The 15,585-nt window shown below is 37.8% G+C and overlaps 1 protein-coding gene across 1 annotated transcript in view; it reads left to right on the top strand.

Annotated features, from left to right (window-relative positions):
* Nucleotides 1–15,585, top strand: part of DNAH11 (dynein axonemal heavy chain 11) — a 366,891-nt gene that overhangs the window by 83,058 nt on the left and 268,248 nt on the right. Inside the window, exons 25-28 of the mRNA XM_055272477.2 lie at nt 136–258; nt 10,170–10,394; nt 11,906–11,997; nt 13,219–13,345. Coding sequence (XP_055128452.1) covers nt 136–258; nt 10,170–10,394; nt 11,906–11,997; nt 13,219–13,345 — 567 coding nt within the window. The remainder of the gene's footprint in view (nt 1–135; nt 259–10,169; nt 10,395–11,905; nt 11,998–13,218; nt 13,346–15,585) is intronic.

Raw genomic sequence — 15,585 nt, 5'->3', positions numbered from 1 at the left:
AAACTGAAACCAATAATATTTGATATCAGTTTGCATTTTTGAAAATTGAAAAAAATTAATTCCAGATAATAGTCTAGATATTGATTCTCAATTAAATTTTGTACACATTAATTAATTTATATTGTTGATTACTAGGTTATTACTGAAATCAGTCAGACCTGGGCAACCATGAAGTTTTCTTATGAAGTTCACTATCGAACAGGCATTCCATTACTAAAGTCTGATGAACAACTTTTTGAAACTCTAGAGCACAACCAAGTAAGATGGATATTTTTATTGCATATATTTTTTAATTTTATTTTTATTTGACAAATAATTGTATATATAGGGTACAATGTGATGTTTTGATATATGTTTACAATGTGGAATGATTAAATCAGGCTAACTGTCATCTCATATACTTAACATTTTTTTTGTGGTGAATCACTTAAAATCTCCTTTAGGAATTTTGAAACATACAATGCATTATTATTTATCGTCACCAACTGTGCAATAGATCACTAAAGCTTATTCCTCCTGTCTAACTGAAAATTCATACCCTTTGATCAACAGCTCCTCTTTCCCCCTCCCCCAGGCTCTGGTAACCATCATTCTACTCTCTATTTCTATGAGTTCAACTTTTTTAGATTCCATGTGTAGGTGACATCATACAGTATTTGTCTTTTTGTTCCTGGCTTATTTTGCTTAGCATAATGTCCTTTAGGGTCATCCATGTTGTTGCAAATCAGGGTTTTCTTCTTTTTAAAGGCTGGGTGATATTCCATTGTGTTTATATACCACATGTTCTTTATCCATTCATCTCATAATGGACACCTAGGTGGCTTTCATATCTTAGCTATTGTGAATAATGCTGCAATGAACATGAGAGTACAGATAGGTCTTCAGGCTACTGATTTCATTTCCTTTGGGTATATACCCAGAAGTAGGATTGTCAAATCATATGGTAAGTCTATTTTGAGTTTTCTGAGGAACCTCCATCCTGTTTTCCATAAAAGCTGTATTAATTTACATTCCCACCAAGAGCGCAAAAGGGTTCCCTTTTCTCTAGACTCTCACCTACACTTATCTTTTGTCTTTTTGATAATAGCCATTCTAACAGGTGTGAAGTGATATATTATTGTGGTTTAAATTTGCATTTCCCTGATGATCATGGATGTTGAACATTTTTTCAAATATCTGTCGGTCATTTGTAAGTCATCTTTTGAGAAATATCTGTTTAGGTCCTTTGCCCATTTTTTTGATTGGGTTACTTAGTTTTTTGCTTTTGAGTTAAGTTTCTTATATATTTTGGAAATTAGCCCCTTATTATATCTATGGTTTGCAAATATTTTCTCCCAATCCATGCATTGTAGCTTTACTCTTTTTTTTCCATTGCTATACAGAAGCTTTTTAGTTTGATGCAATCTCATTTCTTTGTTTTTGCCTTTGCCTGTACTTTTGAAGTCATACTCAAGAAATCTTTCTGTAGACCAATGTTGTAGAGCACTTCCCCTAGTTTTCTTCTAGTAATTTTATAGTTTTAGGTCTTACATTTCAGTCTTCAATCCATTGTGAGTTGATCTTTTTATATGGTGTGAGATAAGGGTCCAATTTCATTTTTCTGCTTGTGGATATCCACTTTTCAAAGCACCACTTATTGAAGAAATTGTCCTTTCTCCATTGTGCGTTCTTGGAAATTTTGTTGAAAATCAATCCACCATAAATATGTAAGTTTATTTCTCAGCTCTGTATTCTGTTCTATTGGTCAATGTGTTTGTTTTTATGCCTGTATCATGCTCTTTTGATTACTATAGCTTTGTAATGGATTCTGAAGTCAGGTAGTGTGATGCCTCCAGCTTTGTTCTTTTCGCTCAAGATTGTTTGGGCTATTCTAGGTCTTTCGTCATTTCATATAAATTTTAGGATTCTTTTTTCTATTTCTGGAAAACATGACATTGGAATTTTGGTAGGGATTGCATTGATTCTTTAGATCTCTTTGGGGTAATGTCTTAGTCTGTTTTGTGCTGCTACAACGGAATGCCACAGCCTGGATAACTTACAATGAGCAGTAATTTATTTGGCTCACTGTTCTGAAGACTGAGAAGTCCAAGATCAAAGGGCTGCAGTTGGTGAGAGCCTTCTTGCTGTGTCATAACATGGCAGAAGGCGTCACATGGTAAGACAGAGAAAGAGAAGGTTGAACTTACTTTTATAACAAACCCAGTCATTATAATGAACCCACTTTCTTTTACTTGTTTTTTTCTTCTGTAAAATTTTTTTGCACATGGTGACTGACAAGAATCCACTTTCTTAATATCACTAATTCACTAATGAGGGCAGAGCCCTCACGATACCTCTTAAAGGTCCCACCTCAAACACTGTTGCATTGTTGATTAAGTTTGCAACACATGAGCTTTGAGACACAATAACAGGTAGTACAATAGCAGGTAGTATGAACATTTTAACAATATTAAATACTGGGATAACTTTAAATACTGAATACCTTTCAATTTATTTGTATTATCTACATTTTTTCACCAATGTTTTGTAGTTTTTAGTATACAGATTATTTCACCTCGTTTGGTTAAATTTACTCAAGTATTTTACTATCGTGAATGGGATTGATTTCTTAATTTCTTTTTCAGATAGTTTGGTGTTAGTATAAAAGAATGCTGATTTTTGTGTGTTGGTTTTGTACCTTACAAGTTTACTGTATTCATTTATTAGTTCTAACAGTTTTAGGATGGAGCTTTTAGGATTTTCTAAATATAAGATTATGTCATCAGCAAACAGACACAATTTCACTTCTTCCTTTCCATTTGAGTGCTTTTTATTTCTTGTCTAGTTGCTCTGGCTAGAACTTCCAGTACTGTATTGAATAGAAGCATGAGAGTGGGCATCCTTATCTTATTCCTGATTTTAGACAAAAAGCTTTTGATTTTTTGCTATTGAGTATATTAGCTGTGTGCTTTTCATGTTCAGCCTTTATTGTGCTGAAGTACATTCTTTATGCCAATTTTGTTGGGAGTTTTTAATCATGAAATGATGTTGAATTTTATCAAATGCCTTTTCTGCATATATTCAGATGTTCATATCGTTTTGTCCTTTCTGTTAAATATGGTATATCACATTTATTGATTTGCATATCCTTGCATTCCTGAGATAAATCCCACTTGATCACGGTGAATGATACTTTTTAGTGTATTGTTAAAATCAGTTTGCTAGTATTTTGCTGAGGATTTTCTTAATGTATGTTCATCAGGGATATTGGCTTCTAATTTTCTTTACTTGTGGTGTCCTTGTTTGGCTTTGGTATCAGGATAATCATGGCCTCATAAAGTGAGTTTGGAAGTATTTCTCCTTAAGTTTTTTTGGAAGAGTTTGAGAAGGATTAGTATTAGTTCTTCTTTAAATGTTTGGCAGAATTCCACCATGAAGCCCTCCTGTCCTAGGCCTTTCTTTTGAGGGGAAATATTTTAGTATTGAATCAGTGTCTTTACTCATCTGTTCAGATCTTCTATTGCTTCTTGATTCAGTCTTGGTAGGTTGTGTGTTTCTAGGAACTTAACCATTTCAATTTGTTGACGTATAACTGTTCATAGTAGTCTCTTATGATCCTTTGTATTTCTGTCATATCAGTTGTAATAACTCTTCTTTCATTTCTGATTTTGAGTTATCTCCCTTTTTTCCTTAGTCTGGCTAAAGGTTTGTTGATTTTGTTTACTATTCAAAAAGCCAATTCTTCATTCCATTGGTCTTTTTGTTGTCTTTGTAGTCTCTATTTCATCAATTACTGCTCTGATCTTTATCATTTTTTCCTACTACTGATTGTGGACTTAGTTTGTTCTTCTTTTTCTAGTTCCTGAAGGGCTAGCATTTAGTTGTTTATTTGAGATTTTCTTGTTATTGTAAACATTTATTGCTAAAAACTTCCCTCTTAGAACTGGTTTTGCTGCATTCCATAAGTTTCAGTATGTTGTGTTTCTGTTTTCATTTGTCTCAATATATTTTAAAATTTCTCTTTTGATTTCTTCTTTGACCCATTGGTTGTTTGGGAGCATGTTATTATTTTTCATGTATTTGTGAGTTTCCAAAATTCCTCCTGTTATTAATTTCTACTTTTATGCCACTGTGATTGGAAAAATACTTGATGTTATTTTTGATCTTAAGTTTTTATCTAAGATTATCTGGCAGACTTAGAAAACATTTATGTTTTTTTACATTGATCAATAAGAGATGTACATAATTTGGGGGTACATGTGATAATATATGCATATAAAATGTAAAGATCAAATCAGTGTAATTGGGATGGCCAGCATCTTAAATATTTGTCTTTGTGCTAAAACTACTGGAATTTTTCTCTTCTAGATCTTTTGAAATACACAATAGATTATTGTAAACTGTAGCCACCCTACTGATCTATCTAAGCCATGAGGCTTAGAAAAAATATACCAAGTTATTTTAAAGAGATGACAACTTATATTAGATCACAAAGAAAAAAGAAACCTGAAGAAAAAAATGAAGAAGAAACTCCATTCCTTCCCCCCACCCCACACTTTGAACTTTAGTTGTCTCAATTTGTATATTTTTATATTGTCTATCTCTTAACAGTTTGCCGTAGCTATTGTTTTTGATAGAATTGTCTTTTGGACTTCATGCCAGGGGTATGAGTGGATTACACACCATAGTTATAGTACTAGAATATTCTGTGTTTGTTCACATATTTAATTTTACCAGTGGGTTTTATGGCTTTAAATACGTTGTTTAATGTCAGTGTTTTTATATTTCAGATTGAAGAATTTCCTTTAGCATTTTTTGTAAAACTAGTCTGGTGGTGGTGATTTAGCTCAGCTTTTGTTTGTTGGGGAAAATACTTTAATCTCTCTCTCGTATTTGAAGGATAAGTTTGCTGGACACAGTATTCTTGGTTATCAGGGGTTTTTTTTGTTGTTACATTTAGCACTTTGAAAATGTCATTCCACTCTCTACTGGCCTGTATTCTTTCTGTTGAGATGTCTCTTGTCAAATTGGAGCTTCTTTATATCTTATTTGCTTCTTTTCTTTTGTTGCTTTAGGATTCTCTATGTGTCCTTGACCTTTGAGAGTTTGATTATTATGTGACTTGGGGTAGTATTATTTGGGTCAGTTCTATTTGGTGTTCTCTGACCTTCTCGTACCTGGATATTTATATCTTTCTCAGGTTTTCAAAAGTTTTTAATATTATTTATCTTGTAGACAATCTTCACTGCTTTTCATTTTTTTTTCTCTTAAATTTGTAAAGACTTGTTTTGTGGCTGTATTAGTCTGTTTTCATGCTGCTGATAAAGATATACCCAGGACTGGGCAATTTACAAAAGAAAGAGGTTTGTTGGACTTACAGTTCCATGTGGCTAGGGAGGCCTCACAGTTGTAGTGGAAGGTGAAAGGCATGTCTCACATGGCAGCAGACAAGAGAAGAAAGCTTGTGCAGGCAAACTCCCCTTTCTAAAACCATCAGATCTCTTGAGGCTTATTCACAGTCACGAGAACAGCACGGGAAGGACCTGCCCCCACGATTCAGTTACCTCCCACTCGGTCCTTCTCACAGCACATGGGAATTCAAGATGAGATTTGGGTAGGGAGACAGCCAAACCATATCATTCTGCCCCTGGCCCCTCCCAAATCATGTCCTCACATTTGAAAACCAATCGTGCCTTCCCAAAAGTTCCCCGAAGTCTTAACTCATTTCAGCATTAACTCAAGAGTCCACAGTTCGAAGTCTCATCCGAGACAGGGCAAGTCCCTTCCACCTATGAGCCTGTAAAATCAAAGGCAAGTTAGTTACTTCCTAGATAAAATGGGGGTACAGCTATTGGATAAATACAGCCATTCCAAATGGGAGAAACTAGCCAAAATAAAGGGGCTACAGGCCCCATGCAAGTCAGAAATCCAGCGGGGCAGTCAAATCTTAAAGCTCCAGAATGATCTCCTTTGACTCCATGTCTCACATCCAGGTCACACTGATGCAAGAGGTGGGTTCCCACAGTCTTGGGCAGCTCCGCCCCTGCGGCTTTTTGGGGTACATCTTCCTTCCCAGCTGCTTTCACAGGCAGATGTTGAGTATCTGCAGCTTTTCCAGGTGCACAGTGCAAGCTGTCGGTGGATCTACCTTTCTGGTGTCTGGAGGACAGTGGCCCTCTTCTCATGGCTTCACTAGTCAGTACCCCAGTAGGGACTTTGTGTGGGGGCTCTGATCCCACATTTCCCTTCTGCACTGCCATAGCAGAGGTTCTCCATGAGGATGCTGCCCCTGCAGCAAACTTCTGCCTGGGCATCCAGGCATTTCCATGCATCTTGTGAAATCTAGGGAGAGGTTCCCACACCTCAGTTCTTGACTTTTGTGCACTGGCAGACTCAACACCACATGGAAGCTGCCAATTCTTGAAGTTTGCATCCTCTGAAGCCACATCCCAAGCTCTGTGTTGGCCTCTTTCAGCCATGGCTGGAGTGGCTGGGATGCAGGGCACCAAGTCTCTAGGCAGCACACTGCACAGGAACCCTGGGCCTGGCCCAGGAAACCCCTTTTTCCTCCAAGGCCTCCAGGCCTGTGATGGGAGGGCCTGCCACAAAGGTGTCTGATGCCTTGGATACATTTTCCCCATGGCCTTGGAGATTAACGTTCGGCTCCTGGTTACTTTTGCAAATTTCTGCAGTCAGGTTGAATTTCTCCTCAGAATATGGGATTTTCTTTCCTATCACATTGTCGGGCTACAAATTTTCTGAACTTCTATGGTCTGCTTCCCTTATAAAACTGAATTCCTTTAACAGCACCCAAGTCACATCTTGAATGCTTTGTTGCTTAGAAATTTCTTCTGCCAGGTACCCTAAATTATCTCTCTCAAGTTCAAAGTGCCACAAATCTCTAGGGCAGGGGAAAAATTCCACCAGTCTCTTTGCTAAAACATAACGAAAGTCACCTTTGCTCCAGTTCCCAACAAGTTTTTCATCTCCATCTGAGAACACCTCAGCCTGGATTTCATTATCCATGTTATTATCAGCATTTGGGTCAAAGCCATTCAAGTCTCTAGGGAGTTCCAAACTGTCCCACATTTTCCTGTCTTCTTTTGAGCCCTCCAAGCTGTTCCAACCTCTGCCTGTTACCCAGTTTCGAAGTTGCTTCCACATTTTCGGGTATCTTTTCAGTAGCACCCCACCCTATTGGTACCAATTTACTGTATTAGTTCATTTTCATGCTGCTGATAAAGACATACCCAAGATAGGGCAATTTATAAAAGAAAGAGATTTATTGGACTTACAGTTCCATATGGCTGGGGAGGCCTCACAATCATGGTGGAAGGTGAAAGGCACATCTCCCATAGTGGCAGACAAGAGAGCTTGTGCTGGCAAACTCCCCTTTTTAAAACCATCAGATCTTGCGAGACTTATTCACAATCATGAGAACTGCATGGGAAAGACCTGCCCCCATGATTCAATTACCTCCCAGTGGGTCCCTCCCACAACATGTGGGAATTCAAGATGAGATTTGGGTGGGGACACAGCCAAACCATATCACTGGCCTAACACATGGTCTGTCTTGGAGAATGTTTCATTTGCACTTGAGAAAAATCTGTATTCTGCTATTGGATGAAATAGTCTGTCTATGTCCATCAGGTCTATTTGGTCTAAGGTGTTCAAGTCCACTGTTTCTCTCTTGATTTTCTGTCCAGATGATCTATCCATTGTTGAAAGTGGAATATTGTAGTCCCCTTCTATTACTGTATTGCAGTCTATCTCATACTTCAGATCTGTTAATATTTGATTTATATATTTAGGTTCTCTGATGTTGGGTTCATATACATTTTAAATCAGATTTTTAAAATTTTAAATTGTGATTCTTTACTTTTTCCTAGTTCTAATACTCAACATGTATTTATTTATTCATTGAGCATCTAATTGTTACAGGCTCCAGGTATGATACCATTTGTGATCCAAAGTTATGAACACTTGTTCTCTAGGAAGATGCACTTGAGTAGGGAGACAAGCAAAAGGACTCTAAGGAGTCTAAAAAGAGACAGAGAGGCTTTGTGATTAAGGCGGGTGGAAGACCCAGGGAGGGCCTTAGGAGATGATGGTGCTCATGCTGAGACTTGAAGGATAGTCTATTATTCTTGAAAAAATGGCAGTCAGAAAAGGGTATTTAGGCAATGAGGACAATATTAGTAGCACTTTGGAATGACAGGATGTCTCTACCATTCAAAGGTAATGTTAAGACTCTAGTTTCCTAGGAATATAGATTTTCTTTATGGGGATAGTGAAAGGTAGGCCTGGACAGATAGTCTGAGCACATGATATATGGTCTTGAATTCTAAAATTATAGTGTTAGCATCTCTTCAGACATGAAAAGAAATGTAGAAGAGACAAACTATTCAGAGGAAATAACACTAGTGTTATTATTAGACATAAGACATGTAGGAAAAGAAACTGGTTTGGACAGATGACACTATTATTATTGGTTTATTCAATGTGGAGGACATTTACACAAAGGTGAAACACCAGACCACAGCTCAACACAGAGGTTCAGCCAAGAGCTGGTAGCTGGGAGTTCACTGTCAGTATCTTGAGACTTGATGAACTAGATAAAGAGAGTAAAGGAGGTAAGCCAGCTGAGAATAGAGCATTGGAAAAGGCTGAATTCGGTGAACAAGAGGAGGAGACAGAAAGGAGGCAGCAAGAGAGTGGTCAGAGAAATGCTTAAAACAGGATACTGTAATATCATAGAGAAGTCAAGGCATGAGGTTTTTCCCTCAAAGAAGAGTCAAGTATGTTAAATACCTAGAGTAGAGAAAAATGAGGAGTAGAGGTCATTCTACTCAGTGACTTTCTGAGATTTCAGTGTCATAGAATAGTGAGAAATACTAGCTAGACTGCATGGTATTAAAACAAGCACTGCTGAGCTAAACATTGAGTACCCATGGACACAAAGAAGAGAATGATACACACTGGGGCCTAGTTGAGAGTGGAGGCCAGGAGGAGGGTGAGGATCAAAAACCTACCTGTCAGGTACTATGCTCATTACCTGGGTGATGAAATCATCTGCACACCAAACCCCCATAACATGCAATTTACCTATGTAACAAGCCTGCATATGTACCCCCTGAACCCAAAATAAATGTTGGAAGGGAAAAAAAGACATATGAGGACAGACTTAAAACATTTAAGTTAAGCAGATATGTAATGCTGTGTGATAGAAGCGTTTCAGACATACTAGCCATATTTTAATTAAAATAGAGTTTGTTAGCTTTTCTTTTAATATAAACATGAGAAACAAAAACCACATTAATTATAGCATTCTTTTCAAAATAAAACTGCAACCAGTACTTGAAAAAACAAAACAAAAACAAGCACTGGTGATAGGAGAGCTGTGGAGCCTAGCAGTAAATGGAAAAGGGAGGAAAGTGGAAGCTGGAGGCCCTAGCAGGCTGGTGGGGGGCAGTTTGTTTATTTGTTTGTTTGTTTGTTTGTTTGAGACAGAGTCTCACTCTGTCGCCCAGGCTTGGAGTGCAGTGGTGTGATCTCAGCTCACTGTAAGCTCCGCCTCCTAGGTTCACACCATCCTCCTGCCTCAGCCTCCCGAGTAGCTGGGACTATAGGTGCCCGCCACCATGCCCAGCTAATTTCTTGTATTTTTAGTAGAGAAGGAGTTTCACCGTGTTAGCCAGGATGGTCTCAATCTCCTGACCTCGTGATCCGCCCACTTTGGCCTCCCAAAGTGCTGGGATTACAGGCGTGAGCTACTGCACCTGGCCTATTTTTTAAGATTAATAAACACATACCTACACAATCTTGGCATGACTAATAGGGATGAGGGGAAGAGCAATGAAAGAATACAGTTTAATTCCCAGTGCTGAACCCCCAATGCACAGTTTTTTTTTCTGCCTGCAATAGATGCAGGGCCTTCTTGAGAAAGACATATGAGATACAGCTGCATATATTTATCTTTTTTTCTTTTTGGAAAAATGTTAATATGAATATTTACTACCATTAATTCACTCATTCACTCATTTAGCAAAAACTTATTAAATGCCAGTTCCAGATATTACGTGCTAGGTCTAAGAATCCAGCAATAAACAGAGTAGATATAGTGCCTCCCTCATAGCACTCACAGTCTACTAAATTTAGCTACTATTTAAAATTCTTTGCCTTTATTTTAGGTTCAGTTGCAGACTCTTCTTCAAAGCAAGCACGTAGAATATTTCATTGAGCAAGTGTTAAGCTGGCAAAATAAATTAAACATAGCAGACTCGGTCATCTTCACTTGGATGGAAGTCCAGCGAACTTGGTCTCACCTGGAAAGCATTTTTGTCTGTTCAGAAGATATTCGAATCCAGCTTGTGAAAGATGCTAGAAGATTTGATGGGGTGGATGCTGAATTTAAGGTTTGTGAAAGACAGGGCAGTATGCTATTCTAGCAAAGTTTTGTAAAGAAACATGATTTGGAGCATCGTATTTATAAAAATGAATATATTTTTGCATGAGTAAGCAGGAGTCAGGAGACTTTTCCTGCAAAGGGCCAGGTAATAAATATTTCAGGCTGTGTGGATCATGCAGTCTCTCTAACACCTTCTGAATGCTGCCATTATAACATGAAAGAAGACATGGGTAATATATAAACAAATGGATATGGTTATATGCCAATAAAGTTTTACTTGTAGACACTGAAATTTGAATTTCACATAGTTTTCATGTGTCACAAAATATACTGTTTTCTATTTTTTTCAATGATTTAAAAATGTAGGCTAGGCTTGGTGGCTCACACCTATAATCCCAGCCTTTTGGGAGTCCAAGGTAGGAGGATGGCTTGAGGCTAAGATTTCGAGACAAGCCTAGGCAATATAGTGAGACCTCTACTAAAAAAATTTTAATAATTAGCTGGGCAAGGTGGCCCACGCTTGCAGTCCTAGCTACTCAGGAGGCTGAGGTGGGAGGATCACTTGAGCCAAGGTAGTTTGAGGTTACAGTGAGCTATGACTGCAGCACTGCACTCCAGCCCAGGTGACAGAATGAGACCCTGTCTCCAAAATAAATTTAAAAACCATTTTTAGCTGCTAGATCATGCAAAAACAAACATCAGGTCATATTTGTCCCGTGTACCATAGATTGCTGACCCTTGTGGTAATAAAGGTAAACAGATTCATATTCAGAAGTAAAAGACTGAGAAAGGACAACAGGTAGAAAATAATACTACTAGTTTCGGTTTTTCTTTTCTGTAAAAGCCATAGAAAGCGTGTGGCATGGTGCACATAATGGTAATTGACTGGAGAGATTTCTAGCAAAGGAGAGTGACTATTTCTTTCTCATAAAAATTGAGATTAAAAGGTTTTTTATGTCTACCTAAAGTAGAAGTCACAGATAAATTTTAAGTCATTTAACGTTTGAGGAAGAAAAAATAGATTGTTTAGATCTCTCTCATTTTTATACGTAGGTGTGCTTTTTAAGATTCTGGGCGCTCTCTCATTCTCTCTCTCTCTCTCTCTCTCTTCCTCCCTATCTCCCTTTCTCCCTCCTTCTCCTCCCCCCGCCCCGTCCCCGCCTCCTCCTACCTGTCTCCTTTTCTCTTCTTTTTCCTCTTCCCATTCTCCCTTCCTTGTCTCCTTTTGCCTTTATTCTTTTTCATTTGATTTAGAAGAGAAAAATTCTGTGTGGGCCTAAAGGGGTGATAATGCTTATCACTTTTATTTTGATAAAAACGGTGTGCTTGTACATTGCTTTCGATCTTCATCTAAGAGTTGAAAAGCAAAAGTAAACAGATGTGGTGTCAGACATTCTTAGAAGTATCTTTGACCTTGCCTCTTCATTCTTTGTTCTTCATTTTTTTATTCTCGAAATGATTAAAAGTTTAGAAAAGATTGTTCTAATATCCACGGCCCCGTATTGTACTTTCACACAGGAGTTAATGTTCAAGACAGCCAAAGTAGAAAATGTGTTAGAAGCAACATGCAGACCTAATCTCCATGAAAAACTTAAAGATTTACAGTCCAGGTAAGAATAAAGCTATATAAGATAACCAATTTAGTGTAATTTTATGAAGCCTTTTTCACATACCTAATAGTATTTAATACTGTATTGTGGAGGTGCAACCTCTACTAAATTATTTTGTAATTTTGCTTATAGTTATCTAATTGTCTCATACATATGACATGGAACATATATATAGTAAGTTAATGTAAATAAACCCCAAAATATTTGTTTTCTGAGAGGAGTGTTATACTAGTAAAATTAGAGTATCTTATTATCAAGAGAATTGACATGATTGATCAATTATTTCATCAAACTATCCTGTAAATATTGATTGAGCACCTACTGTGTGCCAGGAACTGGGATTGCACTCAGTTAATGTAGTCCTTTAGTTTCTATATAGTTTCATTTTATTAGAAATTATCCTGAGGGAGCACAGTAGCATTTTTGAAATCATTATCCCAAGGGCCATTTGTAAAGTAATTTTCACGTTTAATTCTATAACAGTTAGTGGTCATAAGAATATTCTGGCTTTTGATTAAAAATGGGCAGATCTGCTACTAAAATGATGGGTTGTGGAACTGCAATCCTTTTTTTATTACAAGGTAAGGAAAAGATCTAGATAAAATATTACATAAACAAAGCAGTTTTATAGTCTGAAAGTTTTTTTGGTAATAAAAAGTGCAAAGTTAATTATTTCAGTTGAGTGATGCTCTTTGGGGCTTTGGGGCTCTGCTTCTGCGTCATTTCTGCTCTGCTAAGGGCAATAAAGTGGAACCAGTTCTGGATCTTATGACTCCTCTGAATACCTGGCAGGAGGGAAGTCACTTGTGTTTTATAAACATCCAGTGGGGGAAAAGAAGGCCATAAACCAATTACTTCTTACCATTGCATTTTGCTCTCAGGTTGAAGGATGGCGACCTAGTCTTCTCCACTGCTGTTTAGGAGGAAAAGCAGTGAATAACGTAAACCTAAGTCTAATTCATATTTAGCCACAACTAATGGTGTGTGTGTGTGTGTGTGTGTGTGTGTGTGTGTATTTGGCATAGTACTCTTCTACTTGGCATAACTTGTATATTAGTCATAAGCAAGATAGATGATGGTGTCAAAAAGAAGGAAGTAAGCTACCTATTAAACAGTGAGTTTACTATAATGAATGGACAGAGAGGACGTGAGTTTTGTTTTGCTGAAGTTTTAATGACTGAATGGACAAGATATGCTTAAAAACGTTTTTCATTCATATAGGCTTTCTTTTTGTGAAAAAGCTCTTGCTGAATACCTGGAAACCAAGCGCATAGCCTTTCCTCGCTTCTATTTCATCTCTTCTGCTGATTTACTTGACATTCTCTCAAAAGGAGCTCAGCCTAAACAGGTAATTTTTTTTGGAAAGTCTCGTATTATACTGCGTTAGCTGAGGAATGTCATAGTGTCTCTATCACTGTCAAATGCTACCTGTCATGTCACATGGGCCAGGAACTAGAAAATCTGCAGTTAAAATTTGTAATGTAGCATCAGAGGGATGTCAGAGGCTGTGCAAAAGGGAGTAGGAAGAATAACTGTCTGGTGCTCCATAAAGAGAAACTATATTAAATGTGTAAGGCTTACAGTGCTGAAAGAAGTTGATGGAAAGAAACAGTGTCGCCAAATCCCCCAGAATTCTGGGACAAGAGCTGGGGCATCCATTGCTTGGTTAGCAGCTTTCCTAGGGGAGAAAGGGTCACTTGAAACGAGACCATGGCTGGTACCTTCTTACTCCTCCCTCCAGAGTCACCTTCATAATTATGACATTGGGCTCATCTTCACTGCTGTCCAAGTTAGATTTGTATAATTTCAGGATCATCCCGAATTAACCCTCTAATTTTCCCCTATCTCTGCAAAAATAATGCATCACCTTTTTGCTGATTCCCATGTCAATATTTAAAGCAAATAAAAACAGGTACTATCTTGTGTAATCTGTGAGCTCAGATCAGGGACAAACTGTACAAATTCCAAAGCACTCCTTCCTATAAACTTTAAGAGAATGTTGCCTTTCATTTAGACCTACTCAATCATTCCTGTTCACTTAGATCTTACAGTTGTTGTGGCTGACATAGCTGGTCACTCCTAGAGTTGACTGTGTATTACAGATTATTTTGAAACTGAAGCTTGTGCTATGTAATTGTGGAGTTATCTCCATGGTTTTTTTTTCTCAGAAAAATTTTACTCTAGACATATTTTTGTGCCATTTTCTTTAGAATTTGTGTCTTCACATTGCAGTTCCTTGAATTTTGCTGTTCTTTGGGCACAGTATTTATCTTAATTATTTCTCTCTTGTTCGTCACTTAACTGAACCTAAATTCAATTGGTTGGCTATTCTTGTTGTTGATAATACAAGTGGAGTTGTGCTATTAGTAACAGAATATTTGGACAATTTGGGCAACGTGATCAGGTTCACCACTCAGGTAGTATTGTTTTGTATATTCATGCTAATTTCCAGATGGCTTTGCAAATAAAATCTCTGTGATTAAATTGACTGTGAATCTACTATATCCATCTTTTACGTACTTATTAGCATACAATTAGATGCCTTTAAAAAACTATTTTGAAACATAATAGTTGTAACTACACTATGCTTCAATAAACCCCTGAGGTTATCCTCATGACCAGCAGCTGAACCCTCTGCCCAGGGTGACTGTATGAGGGTAGCAGGTATTATATTTCATGAAAGTACATGTTTCTGAATACTTTTCAAATCTGAAATGCTTATAATGCAAAATGAATTTTCAGTAAGTTAGCAGAGAGGTGCATAAATCTGTAAGTAGGTAAGCATTCTTTTTCTTTTAATCATATTATTTAAACACAATGAACGCTTATGTGACTGGTTTATTGAATAATATTAATTCCATGGAATAACAGTCATGAAACAGTTTTATCTTTCTGCAGTTACTAATCTCACATGTGCCCTGCCGAATCTCTTTGCACAGGTAGCAGACCCCTTAATAATATCTCCAGCAGGTATCGTAATTTCCTATTCCCCCTTTCTTATTAAAAACTTAAAAAATAAACCAAAAGCAACTCAACATATTCTAGCTGGAAATTTCCATCTCATCTCCATGTCAAGGCCAAATCTTCATTTAATAACTTGGGGTTGGGAGGGAGACTTCAGCTCTTTCACCCCCCGTCTCTGTCCATTTATCATGGGGAGGAGTTTAGGGGTGTGATCTGTCTGTCGTTGCCCTTTCTTAATGAGTGCGCCTGCTTCCCTCACCAGCAGTGACTTTCCATCTTCACCCTTAACAGCAAGGATTCACGTGCTGGGTTTCTGGTGGAACACGTGTGCAGGTCGTCTGGACAAAGGGAACCTCCCCAGGGATATATATGCCAGAGCCACCCCCACTTTAATCCTTCCAGTTCTTGCTCCTGGCAGTGTAACCAGACACCTGGTTCCATCTTCCTTCTCGTTTTCTACCTAGGCAGATGTCGAAACAAGGGGCACATCAAAGATTCACTTACTACTGGTGCCCAGAGTTTTTATGAGTGATTCTCCTATTCCTCTTGCTTGACCTTAGACTAGAGGTTGGGGGACCCACTCTTCTACCTTACCCACAAAAGGGGAGGGAGATGCCATGGCCT

This window comes from Symphalangus syndactylus, chromosome 3, assembly GCF_028878055.3.
Source record: "Symphalangus syndactylus isolate Jambi chromosome 3, NHGRI_mSymSyn1-v2.1_pri, whole genome shotgun sequence".
In the NCBI taxonomy this organism is placed as follows: Eukaryota; Metazoa; Chordata; class Mammalia; order Primates; family Hylobatidae; genus Symphalangus; species Symphalangus syndactylus.
This window is presented reverse-complemented; position numbering and strand designations above follow the sequence as displayed.